The sequence below is a fragment of the Gorilla gorilla genome, chromosome 20 (assembly GCF_029281585.2).
Source record: "Gorilla gorilla gorilla isolate KB3781 chromosome 20, NHGRI_mGorGor1-v2.1_pri, whole genome shotgun sequence".
Lineage (NCBI taxonomy): Eukaryota > Metazoa > Chordata > Mammalia > Primates > Hominidae > Gorilla > Gorilla gorilla.
In genome coordinates, this window is record NC_073244.2 from 24510080 (window position 1) to 24528179 (window position 18100).

The following is an 18100-nucleotide window of genomic DNA, read 5'->3' on the forward strand; positions in this document are numbered from 1 at the left end:
TAAAGATACAAAAAATTATCCAGGCATGGTAGTGCACACCTATAATCCCAGCTACTCAGGAGGCTGAGGCAGGAGAATGGCTTGAACCCGGGAGGCAGAGGTTGTATGATTGCAGTGGTGCAATCATAGCTCACTGCAGCCTCGAACTCCTGGGATCAAGTGATCTTCCCACCTCAGCCTCCTGAGTAGTTGGGACTACAGGCACATACCACCATGGCTGGCAAATTTTTTTCTTTCTGTAGAGATGGGGTCTTGCTATGTTGCCCAGGCTGTTCTTGAACTCCTGGGTTCAAGTGATCCACAAGCCTCAGCTTCCCAAAGTGCCAAAGTGCTGGGATTACAGGGGTGAGCCATTCTGTCTGCCTTAACAGCATTGTCCTTTTTTTTTTTTTTTTTTTTTTTTGGAGACAGAGTCTTGCTCTGTCACCCAGGCTGGAGTACAGTGGCATGATCTCGGCTCACTGCAACCTCCGCCTCCTGGGTTCAAGCGATTCTCCTGCCTCAGCCTCCCAAGTATCTGGAATTACAGGCACCCGCCACCACACCCGGCTAATTTTTGTATTTTTAGTAGAGACAGGGTTTCGCCATGTTGGCCAGGCTGGTTTCAAACTCCTGACCTCAGGTGATCCACCCACCTTGGCCTCCCAAAGTGCTGGGATTACATGCGTGAGTCACTGTGCCCAGCCTCTATTTTTTTAAATTATTTAAAAAGAAAAAATAATGTAAACCTGCAGGTTTGGGTCACTTACCATTGCCCCCAAAGTGGTAGGTGGACAGGACCGTAGACCACAAGGTGAGCTTCTCGGGGTGCGCAGAGGCAAAGATGGTAATGTAGTAACACTTTTCCTGCCCCATTGCCCCAGACTCTCGACTCCAGCTGTAGGTTGCTGGAAGGATAAGCAAAGGCCAGGCCATTCAGTAGATTGTGTTCCCACCTCTGCACCTTTGCACTGGCTGTGCCATCTGCCAGGAACCCCCAGAAAACTCCTACTCATGTTTCAAAGCCGTTGCACCAATATCCCCTCCTCCAAGATCTCTTCCCTATGCAACGCCCCCAACTCCATCCCCATTCCCCTCTAACCCAGCCCTTACTCCATGGAACCAGGGCTTCTTTTTTTTTTTTTTTTTTTTGAGATGGAGTCTCGCTGTGTCACCCAGGCTGGAGTGCAATAGCGCAATCTTGACTCACTGCAATCCCTGCCTCCCGGGTTCAAGCGATTCTCCTGCCTCAGCCTCCTGAGTAGCTGGGATTTACAGGTGCACACCACCATGCCTGGCTAATTTTTATATTTTTAGTAGAGACAGGGTTTCTCCATGTTGGCCAGGCTGGTCTCGAACTCCTGACCTCCGTTGATCCACCTGCCTCAGCCTCCCAAAGTGCTGGGATTACAGGTGTTAGCCACCTTGCCCGGACAATGGGGTCAGGGGTTCCGTGTCCAGTTCTGTCTCCTCAGGCTGTGTATTCTTCAAGGAACAGGCTGAGGCTGAGGCTTTCTGGGGCTCTGGCAAGGCCCAGAGCAGGAAGCGGGAGAGTGAGAGGCCACCTGAGCCTCACAGCCCCCCTTTCCCTAAAGACTGCTCATTAATTTGCCACCAGCATCTCGCGAACTGCCACCTTCCCGGGCGCGGTTGAATATTTAACAAACACCTTGAGATGTGAGATTCATTACCTGTATGTGTGTGATCTGCCTGGAACTGAGCTCAGGATGCCAGCAAGAGGTTCCAGACCCATATGGGTGAGAGGCTCCGAACCTCACCCTGTCCCTACCTCTGTATGACATTGAGTAAGCAGCAACACCTCTCTGGGCCTTAGACACCCGCTGTGTGCCTTCCCTGCAGGTTTGAACCCACCAGGACCTAAAAGGGAGGGCACAGAGGAGGGGTAGAGGCAGGCCATTCCAGGCCATTACCCATTCCAGCCGGATCCGGGTCTTGCGGTGCAGTCAGGTTGCAGGTGGCAAGGCCCCCGTCCTGGCCCACGGGCTGCCATTCAATGCAATACGTCGTGCTCTGAGCCCGGGCTGGCCAATACATGGTGGTCCCGTTGGTTCCGACGCTGATATTCAGAGCCACTGGTTCTGGAAGGAGAGGGGAGAGACCCATCGTGACAGTTGCCATCTCTCTCCCCAGCCCCCTTCTCTGGCTCCTGCAGCCTCTCTCCCACCCTCTTGTCTATACCCCTGACCCTACAGGGCCAGGGGTGTCTGCGTTTGGCTGTTTCCCCGCACTGGAGGCTGCCTTGGGGCCAGGCACAAAGTGGGTAGCAGATGGCGTTTGTTTTTTTGTTTTTTCTTTGGAGACGGAGTCTTGCTCTGTCGCCCAGGCTGGAGTGCAGTGGCATGATCTCGGCTCCTTGCAACCTCAGCCTCCCGGGTTCAAATGAGTCTCCTGCCTCAGCCTCCTGAGTAGCTGGGACTACAGGCATGCGCCACCATTTCCTGGCTAATTTATTATTATTATTTTTTGGTGGAGATGGGGTTTCATCGTGTTGCCCAGGCTGGTCTCGAACTCCTGACCTCCAGTGATTCACCTGCCTTGGCCTCCCAAAGTGCTGGGATTACAGGCGTAATCCTCCGCATCCAGTCAGCAGGTGGTGTTTGAATGAGCTGAGTCCTCCTCCAGCCTAACTGCTGTCTCCTTGCCAGGATATTCACCATGAGAGCTTCCTGTACTGCCATTACACCCACTTCCAGCCTTGTAGGCGTCTCCGGCTGTGGCAGATACCTGGCTGCCCACCACTTGCCTCGCCTAGGCGGAGAGTGTGATGCAAGACCAGGCCTCCCCGGCCTGACCGGCGCCACTGGTGGTCTCATGCCAAACTCAGAAGCACGAGCACACACCCACTCAGTCCCTGGGCAAATCTCTCCCACTCCCTCCCGCCAGGGCGTCTGCATGAATGTCAGAGAAATGGATACTGCTTGCAATTCTGGGGATAGCAACTGCCGTTTATTGAGTACCGACTGCATGTGCCAAGCCAATGCTGAGAGCTTTATAGGCACCATTTCACTATGATATGGGACCAGGCTGGGTACGGTGGCTCACGCCTGTAATCCTAGCACTTTGGGAGGTGGAGATGGGTGGATCACTTGAGCCCAGGAGTTCAAGACCAGCCTGGGCAACGTAGGGAGACCCCTGTCTCTACAAAAAATAAAAATAAAAAATTAACCAGGTGTGGTGGTGCATGTCTGTAGTCCCAGCTACTCCAGAGGCTGAGGTGGAAGGATCACTTGAGTCTGGGAGTTCAAGGCTGCAGTGAGCCATGATTGCACTCCAGTCTGCCAACAGACTGAGAACCTAGCTCAAAAATAATAAAAATAGTAGGTCGGCCACAGTGGCTCACACCTGTAATCCCAGCACTTTGAGAGGCTGAGGTGGGTGGATCACCTGAGGGCAGGAGTTTGAGACCAGCCTGGGCAACATGGTGAAACTCCATCTCTACTAAAAATACAAAAATTAGGCTGGGCATGGTGGCTCACGCCTATAATCCCAACACTTTGGGAGGCCAAGGCAGGTGGATCACCTGAGGTCAGGAGTTCGAGACCAGTCTGGCCAATGTGGTGAAACCCCGTCTCTACTAAAAATACAAAATTAGCCGGGTATGGTGGCAGATGCCTGTAATCCCAGCTACTCGGGAGGCTGAAGCAGGAGAATCTCTTGAATCTGGAAGGCGGAGGTTGCAGTGAGCTGAGATCATGCCATCTGTCACAAGAAAAAAAAGAAGTTAGATCTTAAATAAACACAGGGTCAACTCTAGCCTTTTTTCTTTCTTTCTCTCTTTTTTCTTTTTTGAAACAGAGTGTAGCTCTATCACCCGGGGTGGAGTGCAGTGGCTCAGCTAGTTTTTGTTGTTGTTGTTTAATATTGCATAATAGCCAGGTATGATGGCACATGCCTATATTCCCAGCTGTTTGGGAGGCTGAGGGAGAAAGATTGCTTGAGCCCAGAAGTTCAAGTCCAGCCTGGGCAACATAGCAAAACTCTGTCTCTTAAAAAAAACAAACAAACCAACCAACAACAACAAAAAACTGCATTATGGATCTTGATTATTGAATTTTTTTTTTTTTTGACACAGTCTCGCTCTTTGTTGCCCAGGCTGGAGTGCAATGGCACAATTTCGGCTCACTGCAACCTCTGGCTCCTGGGTTCAAGCGATTCTCCTGCCTCAGCCTCCCAAGTAGCTGGGACTACAGCCACCACACTCAGCTAATTTTTGTATTTTTAGTAGAGACTGGGTTTCACCACGTTGGCCAGACTGGTCTCGAACTGCTGACCTCAGGTGATTCACCTGCCTTGGCCTCCCAAAGTGCTGGGATTACAGGTGTGAGCCACCATGCCTGGCTGATTACTGAATTTTTGATACACCCCTAAATCAGGCACTCCTTTAAAATTTTCTGCCTCACTCCTCTCACCCTGGTCTAGCTGAGGCTCAGAGTAGGTGCTCAGCTCTGAGGGGCCCTCATACCGCCCTCCCCACCCAGAGGAGGCACCTGTGTGGGTGTCAGCAGGAATGTGCCACGTCTGGTTCAGGCCAGGACCAAATTGGTTCGAGGAGATGACAGCCACGTTGTAGGCAGCACCCGAGAGATAGGGCATCTTCCCCAGGTGCAGGGTCCTGGTGGCCTTGGCCTTACACGGGCAGGACAGCATGTGGAGCTGCAGTCGGTAAGTGACCTCTGTGCCAGGTGCCAGCCCTTGACAGCCTTCTGGAAGCTCCAGCTGGGTTGGCTGTCAGGAGTATGAAAGACAGCTTGTGGGTACCTGATCACACTCATCATCACATAGGCAGACAGCAGGGCACAGCCTATGAAGACAGACTTGGACAAAGGCCACAGCCAATAACATGCATCAAAAATTTAAAAAAATAATAAACCTCAATGCTGGCAAAGCTGCTGTGAGACAGGCATTCAACTCCCGCACACATCTAGCTTGAGGGAGGTGGGAAATTGACAAAACCCACTGACATTCAGGAAAACAAAAATGTTTCCATCTTTTAACCCAGTTACCTCGAGCAGAAAATTTTTCCTTAGAAAAGGAATTTGAGAGGCCGGGCATGGGGGCTCACGCCTCTAATCCCAGCACTTTGGGAGGCCAAGACGGGTGGATCATGAGGTCAGGAGATTGAGACCATCCTGGCTAACACGGTGAAACCCAGTCTCTACTAAAAATACAAAAAATTAGCCCGGCGTGGTGGTGGGCGCCTGTCGTCCCAGCTACTCGGGAGGCTGAGGCAGGAGAATGGCGTGAACCCGGGAGGTGGAGTTTGTAGTGAGCTGAGATGGCGCCACTGCACTCCAGCCTGGGCGACAGAGCAAGACTCCATCTCAAAAAAAAAAAAAAAGAAAAAAAGAAAAAAAAAAGAAGAGGAATTTGAGTTAGAGGAACATAGGAAGTAAAGGATTTTTGCTACAGCCTTATAGTAACAGCCCATTAGGGACCTGACTAAGATGACTATGGTAAAGTCAATGAGTGGAGTATTTGTCAGTTTTGTCTCAACAGAGATACTCCCTCTATGCCTCAGTTTCCCTCTCTGTAAACTAATCAGACTGCACTTAATGGGTTGTTTTGGGACTTAAAGCAATAATCTGCTACCCAGGCAAATGCAGTCACCATTATCTCCTTCCTGGCCTTCTGGCTTCTGTGCAATTCCCCCACACTCTGTTTCTCACACAGGAGCCAGGGAAAGTCTGTGAACATCTGAGTCCAGTCATGTGCCTCCCCTGCTCACACACACTCCATGGCTCCCTATTACCTTCAGAGTTAAACCCACAATTTGCCCACTTCCTGCCACCTCTACATCTCATCTTCCTCCATCTACCACTTGCTCATCCCCCGCCTAGCCTTTTGCCTCCGGCTCCCCATCCCAGGCCACCCCACAGCCCTGTGACAGCCCCGTTACCTGCTCTTTCAGGGTCAGCCGCCTCCTCCCATCCTGGCCCAGCTGCTCCACCGAGAATCTCACCTGAGGCTGTGGGGGGTTTTCTGCAATCAGAACCAAACCAACCAGACGAATTGGAAGGAGAGAAAGACTGATGGATGTTTTCTTTGTAAATGATGGATTCTCCACATTTACAAAGTGAAAATCCCTTGCTGCCCCAAATTGCAGAAAAGAGAAAAAACTGAAGGAAGAAAAATTAACACAATTTGCATCCCCAGGGATAACTGCCACCTGTAATCTCATGTTGCCTAAGGTTTTTTGTTTGTTTGTTCGTTTGTTTTTTGAGACAAAGTCTCACTCTATTACCTAGGCTGGAGTGCACTGGTGCGATCTCAGCTCACTGCAACCTCTGCCTTCTGGGTTCAAGCGATTCTCCTGCCTCAGCCTTCCAAGTAGCTGGGATTACAGGCATGCACCACCATGTCCCGCTAATTTTTGTATTTTTAGTAGAGACGGGGTTTCACCATGTTGGTCAGGCTGTTCTCGAACTCCTGACCTTGTGATCCACTTGCCTCGGCCTCCCAAACTGCTGGAATTATAGGAGTGAGCCACCGCGCCTGGCCTCTAAGTTCCTTTTTGAATGCAAATGTATTTCTCTGCATGGTTTTGTTGTTGTTGCTGTTGTTTTATAGACTAGAGACAGGGTCTCGTTTTGATTCCCAGGCTTGTCTCAAACTCCTGGCCTCAAACAATCCTCTGGCCTCGGCCTCCCAAAGTGCTGGGATTACAGGCATAAACCACAGCGCCAGGCTTTTCTGCATGGTTTGAAACCCTCTCACTCATTTTCCTGTTGCCCAGGCTCAGGGCAGCAGCCGTTTAGTACACCCTGCCACCTGCAGGTGACATTGTCCTTGAGACGCCGTGAGGTTCAGCCTGATGATTCTCACTTGATAAAGCCCTGTAGTGGGCTGAGCGCAGTGGCTCATACCTGGAATTCCAGCACTTTGGGAGACCGTGGTGGGAGGATCACTTGAGGCCAGGAGTTCGAGACCAGCCGGGCAAACATGGCGAAACCCCATCTCTACTAAAAATACAAAATTAGCTGGGCGTGGTGGTGCATGCCTGTAATCCCAGCTACTCAGGAGGCTGAGGCAGGAGAATCGCTTGAACCCATGAGGCAGAGGTTGCAGTGAGCCAAGATCGCACCACTGCACTCCAGCCAGGGTGACAGAGCAAGACAGTCTCAAAACAAAACAAAAAATAGCAGTAGGCCGGGCGCGGTGGCTCACACCTGTAATCCCAGCACTTTGGGAGGCCGAGGAGGGCAGATCACGAGGTCAGGAGATTGAGACCATCCTGGCTAAAATGGTGAAACTCCATCTCTACTAAAAAATACAAAAAATTAACCGGGTGTGGTTGCAGACACCTGTAGTCCCAGCTACTTGGGAGGCTGAGGCAGGACAATGGCATGAACCCGGGAGGCGGAGCTTGCAGTGAGCTGAGATGGCACCACTGCACTCCAGCCTGGGCGACAGAGCAAGACTCCGTCTCAAAAAAAAAAAAAAAAAAACAAAAAATAACAAACAAACAAACAAACAAAACAGCAGCAAAAAACCCTAAAGTGGGTGCAGCAAGACCAGATGCCACATTGTCAGGGTTTGAGCACCCATTTCTCCCTCTGCCTTATTTCTAACACTCACCACCTTGTTTCTAATACCTGCTGCCTTATTTCTTTTTCCATTTTATTTTATTATTACTTTTTTTTACTTTTTTTGAGACAGAGTCTGGCCCTGTCGCCCAGGCTGGAGTGCAGTGGTGTGATCTTGGATCCCTGCAACCTCCACCTCCCGGGTTCAAGCGATTCTCCTGCCTCAGCCTCCCAAGTACCTGGGATTACAGGCTCCCGCCACCACGCCTAGCTAATTTTCGTATTTTTAGTAGAGAAGGGGTTTCACCATGTTGGCCAGGCTGGTCTCGAACTCCTGACCTCAAGTGATCCGCCCGCCTCAGCCTCCCAAAGTGCTGGGATTACAGGCATCAGCCACCACGCCCGGCCCCATTTTATTTTATTTTTTAGAGATGGGGGTCTCACTATGTTGCCCGGGCTGGTCTCAAATCACTGGCCTCAAGTGATCCTCCCGCCTCAGCCTTCTGAGCAGCTGGAACTACAGGTGTGCACCACCACCTCCGGCTGTTGCCTTATTTCTAATGTTTGCCCCTGTTCCTGTACTCAGAGTGATCTTACCAGGGGGAACGCACACGGGGCTGCTCCACTTGCTCCAGGAACCTCCTTGGCTCCCCAGCCGCCGTCGTCGGAGCTGGAATTCCTGGGCCACATTCATCTCCAGGGGGCAGAGGCAGGACTCTGGGGAGAGGCAGGTCGAACATCAGGCTGTAAGAATTGTCCAGGACTTGGCGCCAGTCACTTAACCATCATGCACTTATTGAGCTCCGACTGTGTACAGAGCCACGTGCTGGGTCCTGGGGGCTCAGCAGAAGCAGGCCAGGCCCTGTCCTCTTAGGGCCTCCAGGATCACCCACGTCCATCCCTGCCCCTCAGTTCAAGTCCTGGCTGCGGCCATCCCTTGGGTCGTGACCTTGGCCAAAGGCTTCTCACCCCCTCCAAGTCTTGATTTGTTTCCCCACCTGCAATTTGGAAAGAATGCAATACTGAACTATGGCGCAGGGTAAGAGGCATACAAAAAAATTTAGCATTGGACCTGGCATACAGTAGGCGCTCAATTAATGCCAATTTGCTGCAGCTGTTGTTGTCATTACTATTATTATTCTCACCAGTATCATCATCCTGAGGTCCGCAGTCGCCCTAGAATAAGAACATATTCATATATTGTTTTGCATTTTGGTGCTGAAAAATATTTGCTGTTTTACAATTATTTATTTACTTATTTATCTGAGACACGGTCTCACTCTGTCATCTAGGCTGGAGTGCAGTGGTGCAATCACGGCTTACTGAAGCCTCAACCTCCCGGGGCTCAGGTGATCCTCCCGCCTAAGTCTCCTGAATAGTTGGGACTACAGGCATGCACCATCACACTCAGCTAATTTTTGCATTTTTGGTAGAGACAGGATTTCACCATGTTGCCCAGGCTGGTCTCAAACTCCTGGCCTCAAGCAATCCCACCCCAACTCGGCCTCCCAAAGCACTGGGATTACAGGCGTGAGCCACTGCACCTCGCTAAATTGTTTTAAATTAAAGACCATACTTCCAGGGATTATTTCTATCATTAATTACTAGAGAACCTTCTCTAGGTTCAAACCTTCTTTAGGAACATATAAAGCAGTAAAAAATTATTATAACTAAATTTTAAAAATTAATAATTATTTTAGTAAACACAATGTGGGATCCTGGATTGAATCTGGGAAGAGAAAAAAGACATTCCAGGAAAAATTGGTGACATTCAAATCATGCCTGGAGTTTATGTAAGACATTAACATCAGAGGAGTTTGGGTAAAGTGTATATGGGCGTTCTCTGCACCAGTTTATATAGTAACTTTTCCGAAAATCGAAGATTATTCCAAAAGAAAAAATTTATTTTAAAAAATTTTAGTGGGAGCCAGGTGTGGTGGTTCATGCCTGTATTCCCAGCACTTTGGAAGGCCAAGGTGGGCGGATCACCTGAGGAGTTTGAGACCAGCCTGGCCCACGTGGCAAAACCCCGTCTCTACTAAAAATACAAAAATTAGCTGCATCCCAGCTACTCGGGAGGCTGACGCAGGACGATCGCTTGAACCTGGGAGGCAGAGGTTGCAGTGAGCTGAGATCATGCCACTGCACTCCAGCCTGGGCGACAGAGCAAGGCTCTGTCTCAGACAAAAAAAAAAGAAAAAAAAAAACCACCTCAGGGGCTAGAGTGGGGGCTGGTTGGGAGCGGGGACAGATGCAGAGATGGTGAGACCGATTTGGGGGTGAAGGTGCCCTGGAGAGGCCCGTGTCCACCCTGGACTTGGGAAACAAACTCACCAACTTCCATGGGCTGCTGGGTGTCCGGTGCCGGAACTGCACCTCAGCACCAACCTGGTTATCCGGGGTCTCCCACTCCATACGCAGCTGCCCAGCCAACTTGGACACCTTGATGTCTCCCAGAGGAGGCTCATATTTAACTGGAAGCAGAGGTAGGGATTGGCGAGGGGCAGCCCACACGTATGTGAGTTAATGGGCCCTGAAAATCCACCCTGTCCAGGGTAAGCAACTGAATCCCTAAATATGAATTAGGGGACACCTTGCAGGTCCCAGCTAAACCTGGTATACTATGATCAAAAAGTCAAGATTTATACACAAGCCACATACGGTGGCTCACCCTGTAATTCCAGTATTTTGGGAGGCCAAGGCAGGAAGATCACTTAAGCCCAGGAGTTCGAAACCAGCCCGGGCAACATAGTGAGATCCCCCCACATCTCTACATAAAAATTAGCCAGGCATGGTAGTTCATGACTGTGGTTCCAGCTACTTAGGAGAGTGAGATGGGAGGATCACTTGAGCCTAGGAGGCTGAGGCTGAAGTGAGCCCTGATCACACCACTGCTCTCCAGTCTAGGAGACAGAGGGAGACCTTGTCTCTAAAAAAAACAACAAATATGGCCAGGAGCAGTGGCTCATAGCTGTAATCCTAGCACTTTGGGAAGCCAAGGCGGGTGAATCATCTGAGGTCAGGAGTTTAAGACCAACCTGGCCAACACGGTGAAACACCGTCTCTACTAAATACAAAAATTAGCCAGGCATGGTGGTGGGCACCTGTAATCCCAGCTACTTGGGAGGCTGAGGCAGGAGAATCGCTTGAACCCAGGAGGCGGAAGTTGTAGTTAGACGAGATCCCACCACTGCCCTCCGGCCTGGGTGACAGAGCAAGACTCTGTCTCAAAACAAATTAAAATTAAATTAAAATTTAAAAATAAATAATTTTTAATAAAGATTTATACACAGGATCCTGTTAGTGAAGATATCTTTAAAATATTAACACCCATTGCTGGCAAGGCTGTGAAGAGACAGACACTTTTGTAAATTGCTTGCCAGAGGGTAATCGATTCTGGTAAGCAATTTACAAAAGTACCTGTCTCTTGCGGGTGATCCGCCCGCCTCGGGCTCCCAAAGTGCTGGGATTATAGGCATAAGCCACTGTGTCCAGCCAATTCTTTTTTTGTTTGTTTGTTTAGAACTATCAGGGAAATCGTACTTAGTTTTTAGATCCATTTCAAGGAACCTGACCTAACGAGAGACATAAATTAGCATAAAATAGTCTTGCTGCACCGTGGTCATACCCTGCCTGATTCTTTTTTTGTATCATTGTATAAATTTAAGAGGTATGATGGTTTCATATACATATCCATAGTGAAATGATTACTACAGTAAGGAATTTAACATATCCATGGCCAGGCACAGGGGCCCATGCCTGTACTCGAAGCACTTTGGGAGGCCAAGACAGGAGGATCATTTGAGCCCAGGAGTTCAAGACCACCCTGGCCAACATAGCAAGACCCCATCTCTTAAAAATATATATACATATCCATCACCTTCTATAATTACTTTTTTGGTGTGTGGTGAGAACACTTAAAATTTTTTTTTTTTTTTTTTTGAGATGGAGTCTCACTCTGTCACCCAGGCTGGAGTGCAGTGGTGTGATCTCGGTTCACTGTAACCTCCATACCCCAGGTTCAAGTGATTCTCCTGCCTCAGCATCCCGAGTAGCTGGAATTACAGACGCCCACCACCACACTCGGCTAATTTTTGTATTTTTAGTAGAGATGGGGTTTCACCATGTTGGTCAGGCTGGTCTCGAACTCCTGACCTCAGGTGATCCTCCCACCTCGGCCTCTCGAAGTGCTAGGATTACAGGCGTGAACCACCGCACCCAGCCCTAAAATCTATTCTTTTAGCAAATTTTCAATATACATTATTTTTAATTATAGTTCTCTACTGCACATTGGAACTCTAGATTTATTTGTGCTGCGTAACTACAAATTGTATTCCTTTGACCTACATCTCCCCCATTTCCTCCTTCTCTCCATCCCTGGTAACCACAGTTCTACTTTCGGTGCCTAGATATTCGACTTTTTTTTTTAAGATTATACATGTAAGTGGGATGGGCGCAGTGGCTCACGCTTGTAATCCCAGCACTTTGGGAGGCCGAGGTGGGTGGATCATGAGGTCAGGAGATCCAGACCACGGTGAAACCCCGTCTCTACTAAAAATACAAAAACTTAGCCGGGCGCGGTGGCGGGCGCCTGTAGTCCCAGCTACTGGGGAGGCTGAGGTAGGAGAATGGTGTGAACCCAGGAGGCAGAGCTTGCAGTGAGCTGAGATCGCGCCACTGCACTCCAGCCTGGGTGACAGAGCGAAACTCCATCTCAAAAAAAAAAGAAAAGAAAAGAAAAGAAAAAAGATTATATGTGTAAGTGAGGTCATGAAATATTTTTGTTTCTGTGCCTGGCTTACTTCACTCGGCGTAACGTCCTCCAGCTTTGTCCATGTTGTGGCAAATGACATGATTTCCTTCATTCTTTTCTTTTCTCTTCTTTTTTTTTTTTTTTGAGACACTGTCTTGCTCTGTCACCCAGGCTGGAATGCAGTGACTTGATCTTAGCTCACTGCAACCTCTGCCTCCTGGATTCAAGCCATTCTCCCACCTCAGCCTCCTGGGTAGCTGGGATTGCAGGCATGCACCACCACACCAGGCAAATTTTTTGGCTTTTTTGTGTGTGTTGCTGTTGTTTTTTAGATGGAGTCCTGCTCTGTCACCAGGCAGGAGTGCAGTGGCTCAATCTCAGCTCACTGTAACCTCCACCTCCCGGGTTCAAGCGATTCTCCTGCCTCAGTCTTCCCAGTAGCTGGGACTACAGGTGCGCGTGGCCACTCCTGGCTAATTTTTGTATTTTTAATAGAGATGGGGTTTCACCATGTTGACCAGGATGGTCTCGATCTCTTGACCTTGTGATCCGCCCACCTCAGCCTCCCAAGTGCTGGGATTACAGGCGTGAGCCACCGCACCCAGCAAAATACATGATGTCGAGTCATGAGAACAGATAATAAGAACCCAACCAGGTCTTGGCAGCATTATGGCTAGCAGAGAGAAACCAGAAGCAACCTAAGTGCCCAGGAATAGGGGATTGGTAAGGGGACCATGAAAGACTGCTTTGTCACAATAGTGTTTGTGTGACACTACGTGAAGTGACAATGGCTAGCAGTATCAAGTCCCTTGCCAGGGGCCAGGAATCCTTTCCAGCTCCAGCCTTGCAGCCTGATGGCCTCTCTGGGTGAAAAACGGACGGGGGGAGAACAAGGTGCTAACCTGAGTTGTAGAGCTGCAGGGTCACCTCAGGAGACTTCTCTGTCTGGTTCCTGGCCCAGGATTCCACCCAGAGTGTGACAGTGTACAGCACAGACACCCCAGCCTGGTCGGAGAACTGCAGCCTGGTGGCTGAGCCGGCGGCGAAGTAGCAGCAGCGCCCAGAGCTAAGGCTGCAGCAGGAAGGAGGGTGTCAGTGCCAAGTCTGGGGTCCTAGTGGACCCCACAGCCGACTTTGTGCATCACATCCCAGCATCGTTTTTTTGGTGTTTGTTTGTTTGTTTGTTTGGAGATGGAGTTTCATTCTGTCACCCAGGCTGGAGTGCAGTGGCGCAATCTCGGCTCACTGCAACCTCCACCTCCCTGGTTCAAGCAATTCTCCCACCTCAGCCTCCCTAGTAGCTGGGATTACAGGCATATGCCACCACATGCGTCTAAGTTTTGTATTTTTAGTAGAGATGGGGTTTCACCATGTTGGCCAGGCTGGTCTCCAACTTCTGGCCTCAAGTGATCCGCCCACCTCAGCCTCCCAAAGTGCTGGGATTACAAGCGTGAGCCACCGTGCCCAGCCCCCAGCATCCCTTTCTGTCCCTTGTACACCTCCTCCCCCAGCCTGGGGGTTCCTTGGAGATCAGTCTGGGACTGGAGGGGTTTGAGGGACCCCAGTATCTCCCAGCAAGGACTGCACCACACAGCGAAGAAACGAATGAAAGGGCTGGGCGCAGTGCCTCACGCTTGTAATCCCAGCACTTTGGGAGGCCAAGGGGGGGTGGATCACTTGAGGCCAGGAGTTCAAGACCAGCCTGGCCAACATGGTGAGGCTCTGTCTCTACTAAAAATACAAAAATCAGCAGGTGTGGTGGTGTGTGCCTATAGTCCCAGCTACTCAGGAGGCTGAGGCAGGAAAATCACTCTAACTCAGGAGGCAGAGGTTGCAGTGAGCTGACATCATGCCACTGCACTCCAGCCTGGGCAACAGAGCAAGACTCCATCTCAAAAAAAGAAAAAAGAAAAAAGAAAAAATGGATGGATTGATGGATGGATGGATGGTTGGATGGATGGATGGATGGTTGGATGGATGGATGGATGGATGGTTGGATGGATGGATGGATGGTTGGATGGATGGATGGATGGATGGTTGGATGGATGGATGGATGGTTGGATGGATGGATGGATGGATGGTTGGATGGATGGATGGATGGTTGGATGGATGGATGGATGGATGGTTGGATGGATGGATGGATGGTTGGATGGATGGATGGATGGTTGGATGGATGGATGGATGGATGGATGGTTGGATGGATGGTTGGATGGATGGATGGATGGATGGATGGATGGATGGATGGTTGGATGGATGGATGGATGGATGGATGGATGGTTGGATGGATGGTTGGATGGATGGATGGATGGATGGATGGATGGATGGATGGTTGGATGGATGGATGGATGGTTGGATGGATGGATGGTTGGATGGATGGATGGATGGTTGGATGGATGGATGGATGGTTGGATGGATGGATGGATGGATGGTTGGATGGATGGATGGATGGTTGGATGGATGGATGGATGGTTGGATGGATGGATGGTTGGATGGATGGATGGATGGTTGGATGGATGGATGGATGGATGGTTGGATGGATGGATGGATGGTTGGATGGATGGATGGATGGTTGGATGGATGGATGGTTGGATGGAAGGATAAGTGAAAGGGTGAAGAAGAAAAAAGGACTAGAGAGACCCTCATGGCCACCCGCCCTGGGATGCCTACCTTCACTGACCAACCCCCCACCACAATCCTCCAACTCTCTCTTCTTAGATGAGAAACTGAAGCCCAGGAAGGAGTGTTGACCCAGCCAAGATCACGCATCCGAAAGTAGGGGCACCAGAGGGGGTTGGAGCAAGAGTGGGATGGTGGGTGAGGGTTTGGGAATGGTAGAGGGGTCCTCACCAACACCGCAGGAAGTGGCTGACCCCAGCTGTGGGACCCTCATACTGCCAGGAGCACTCGTAACGATCACTGGATATCCGATAGCATCTCAGGTCCCTAGGGCCTGAGGCCGAGCCTGGAAGAGATCCTGTAGGCTTGGGAACAGACCAGAGTCTGGAGGGGTCTTCTTGCCTAAGACAAATCTTTGTGATGCTTACACCTTTCAGCGTCGCCTCAGCCTAAACCCTCCCTGCGTCCTTCCTACCTCATCCCCTGCCGTCTCTCACCTCAACCTATTCCGAATCCTCAGCCTCCTAACTTGTCCTCGCAGAGGCCGGATGTCCTGCCACCTCTCTCTCTATCCCTCACCCTCCTCTGGTGTTTTCTTTTGGGGGGTCCCCCGGGCCCCAACTTTCCTCCTCTGGTTCTTCAAAACACATCATCACATTTGTGATAGACATTTGTTTGCCTGTTGTCTATCTCTTCCACTAGGCTGTGGTCTTGGGAAGTCAGTTGAGCTCACAGCCAGTTCCCTATGTCTAGAACTGTGTCCGCACATAGAAGATGCTCAGTAAATCGTTATCAAACAAAAGAATGGACAGCGTGTCTGCTTAGTGTCAGACCCTTTTCAGGGTGCATTAGGAGCATAAATGTTCTGACAATATGGCCGGGCGCGGTGGCTCATTCCTGGAATCCCAGCACTTTGGGAGGCTGAGGCAGGTGGCTCACCATCACTTGAGCTCAGGAGTTCAAGACCAGCCTGGGCGACATGGTGAAACCTCGTCTCTACTAAAAATACAAAAATTAGCCGGGTGTGGTGGCGGGCACCTGTAATCCCAGCTACTTGGAAGGCTGAGGCTGGAGAATAGCTTGAACCTGGAAGGCGGAGGTGGCAGTGAGCTGTGATCAGGCCACTGCACTCCAACCTGGGCAGCAGAACAAGACTCCGTCTCAAAAATAAATAAATAAAATAAATGTTCCAATAATTTATCAGGTTGGGGGGGGGGGGCTTCAAAATGCTTAACAGGTACTTTCTCCCATGTACCGACCAATCTGAACGGACACAGACACCAGCCCTGAGACCGTGCTAGGGAAGTGATAATGTTCAGAGAGGCGGCTGGCTACTCCAGGGCAACTTGAACCTGGTAAGAATGGGCCAGCAGGTGGTGGGGTGGGGGCTCCCAAGACCACAGGCAGGGCTGGGTCTTTGGCCTGGTGGTGGAGGCCATGGGAGGGGCTGCTGTGGATGGGGTCAGGCAGAGCCCTACATAATCCTCAGCCAACAATGAGGAACTGCCCCGAACCTGAGTCTGCATCCGGATATGGCGGGTCCTGAAAACAGCACTCACTGGTTCTGCAGGCAGCTGCAAAGGCAATGAAGACATAATGACATCCCTGGCCTTGCACTGTGTGGGGAGAAGGGCGCAGCCTTGGGGTCTACACCCAAGTGATCATCAGCCCTCCCACCCACCCACTTTCCCATCTATGCACCCTCCTACCACCAGCCATCCATCCGTCTGCCCATGTATTTATCTGCCCATCTACCCATCCATCCATGTATTTATTCATCCGTCCACCATCTACCCATCCATCCACCCATGAATTCATCCATTCACCCATCCATCCATCCATCCATCCATCCATCCATCCATGTATTCATCCATCATCCATCCACCCCACCATCCACCCATCTACCCATCCATCCATCCATGTACTCATCCATCCATCCACTCATCTACCCATCCATCTATCCAACAATCCATGTATTCATTCATCCATCCACCCATCTATCCATCCATCCATCCACCTCACCATCCACCCATTCACCCATCCATCCATGTATTCATCCATCCATGCACCCATCTACCCATCCATCCATCCATCCATCCACCCCACCATCCACCCATTTACCCATCCATCCATGTATTTATCCATCCATGTATTCATCCATCCATCCACCCATCTACCCATCCACCTATCCATCCATGTATTCATTCATCCATCTACTCATCCATCCATCCGCCCCACCATCCATCCATCCATCCATCCATGTATTCATCCATCCATCCATCCACCCCACCATCCATCCATCCATCCACGTATTCATCCATCCATCCATCCACGCCACCATCCATCCATCCATCCATGTATTCATCCATCCATCCATCCACCCCACCATCCATCCATCCATCCATCCATCCATCCATCCATCCATCCATCAATCCATGTATTAATCCATGCATCCACCCCACCATCCACCCATTTATCCATCCATTTGTCCATTCATCCATCCATCCATGTATTAATCCATCCATCCATCCATCCACCCCACCATCCACCCATTCACCCATCCATCCATGTATTCATTAGTCCATCCATCCATCCATCCATCCATGTATTTATCCATGCATCCATGCATTCATTAATCCATTATCTATTCACCCAACCATCCATCTATCCATCTAGTCACCAATCTATCCATCCATCCATCCACGTATTCATTCATCCATACACCCACCCATCCATCCATTTATCTACCTACCGATATATCCATCCATCCATCCATCCATCCATACATACATACATACATACATGTATTTATTAATTCATCCATCCATTCATTTACCCACCCATCCACCTGTCTATTCATTCATCCACCACCCTTTAGTCCTCAGAGGTTGAGATGCATATTTGGGAGACACTCTCGGGAGGTACCCCCGCAGGAAAGAACAGTAAGACCAACAGTCTGGAGGGCAGAGAGAAGTGGGGGTGTGCCTGGGGTGGCACCAGTGTCTGAAGCCAGCATGGGGAGAGACAGTAGAGGGTGCATGGCAGGGAGAGGCCTGCCAGGGCTGGCCCAGGCAAGCACACTTGGCCCACTAGCAGTCAGGGCAATTATTAATAACATTTCTCCAGGAGGCAGCGACCTCCCTCAGCCACTGGGATCCCTGTGCCCTTTGGGATTGCCACAGTCAGCTAGGTGTGGAACTGGGTGAGA

At 50.2% G+C, this 18100-nt stretch overlaps 1 protein-coding gene across 4 annotated transcripts in view; it reads right to left on the minus strand.

The window, feature by feature from the left end:
* IL12RB1 (interleukin 12 receptor subunit beta 1) overlaps nt 1-18100 on the minus strand; it is a 29227-nt gene that overhangs the window by 9315 nt on the left and 1812 nt on the right. For 3 of the 4 annotated variants that reach the window (XM_019014874.4, XM_019014873.4, XM_019014872.4), the window contains exons 2-11: nt 16407-16466; nt 15124-15238; nt 13179-13348; nt 9858-9997; nt 8669-8699; nt 8121-8240; nt 5897-5979; nt 4488-4725; nt 1911-2078; nt 750-887 (exon numbers count right to left, since the gene is read on the minus strand). In XM_019014874.4, the coding sequence (XP_018870419.2) occupies nt 750-887; nt 1911-2078; nt 4488-4725; nt 5897-5979; nt 8121-8240; nt 8669-8699; nt 9858-9997; nt 13179-13348; nt 15124-15238; nt 16407-16466 (1263 nt within the window). Of the gene's footprint in view, nt 1-749; nt 888-1910; nt 2079-3553; nt 3700-4487; nt 4726-5896; nt 5980-8120; nt 8241-8668; nt 8700-9857; nt 9998-13178; nt 13349-15123; nt 15239-16406; nt 16467-18100 lie in introns of those variants that run through there. The other variant, XM_019014875.4, reaches the window with a different exon arrangement.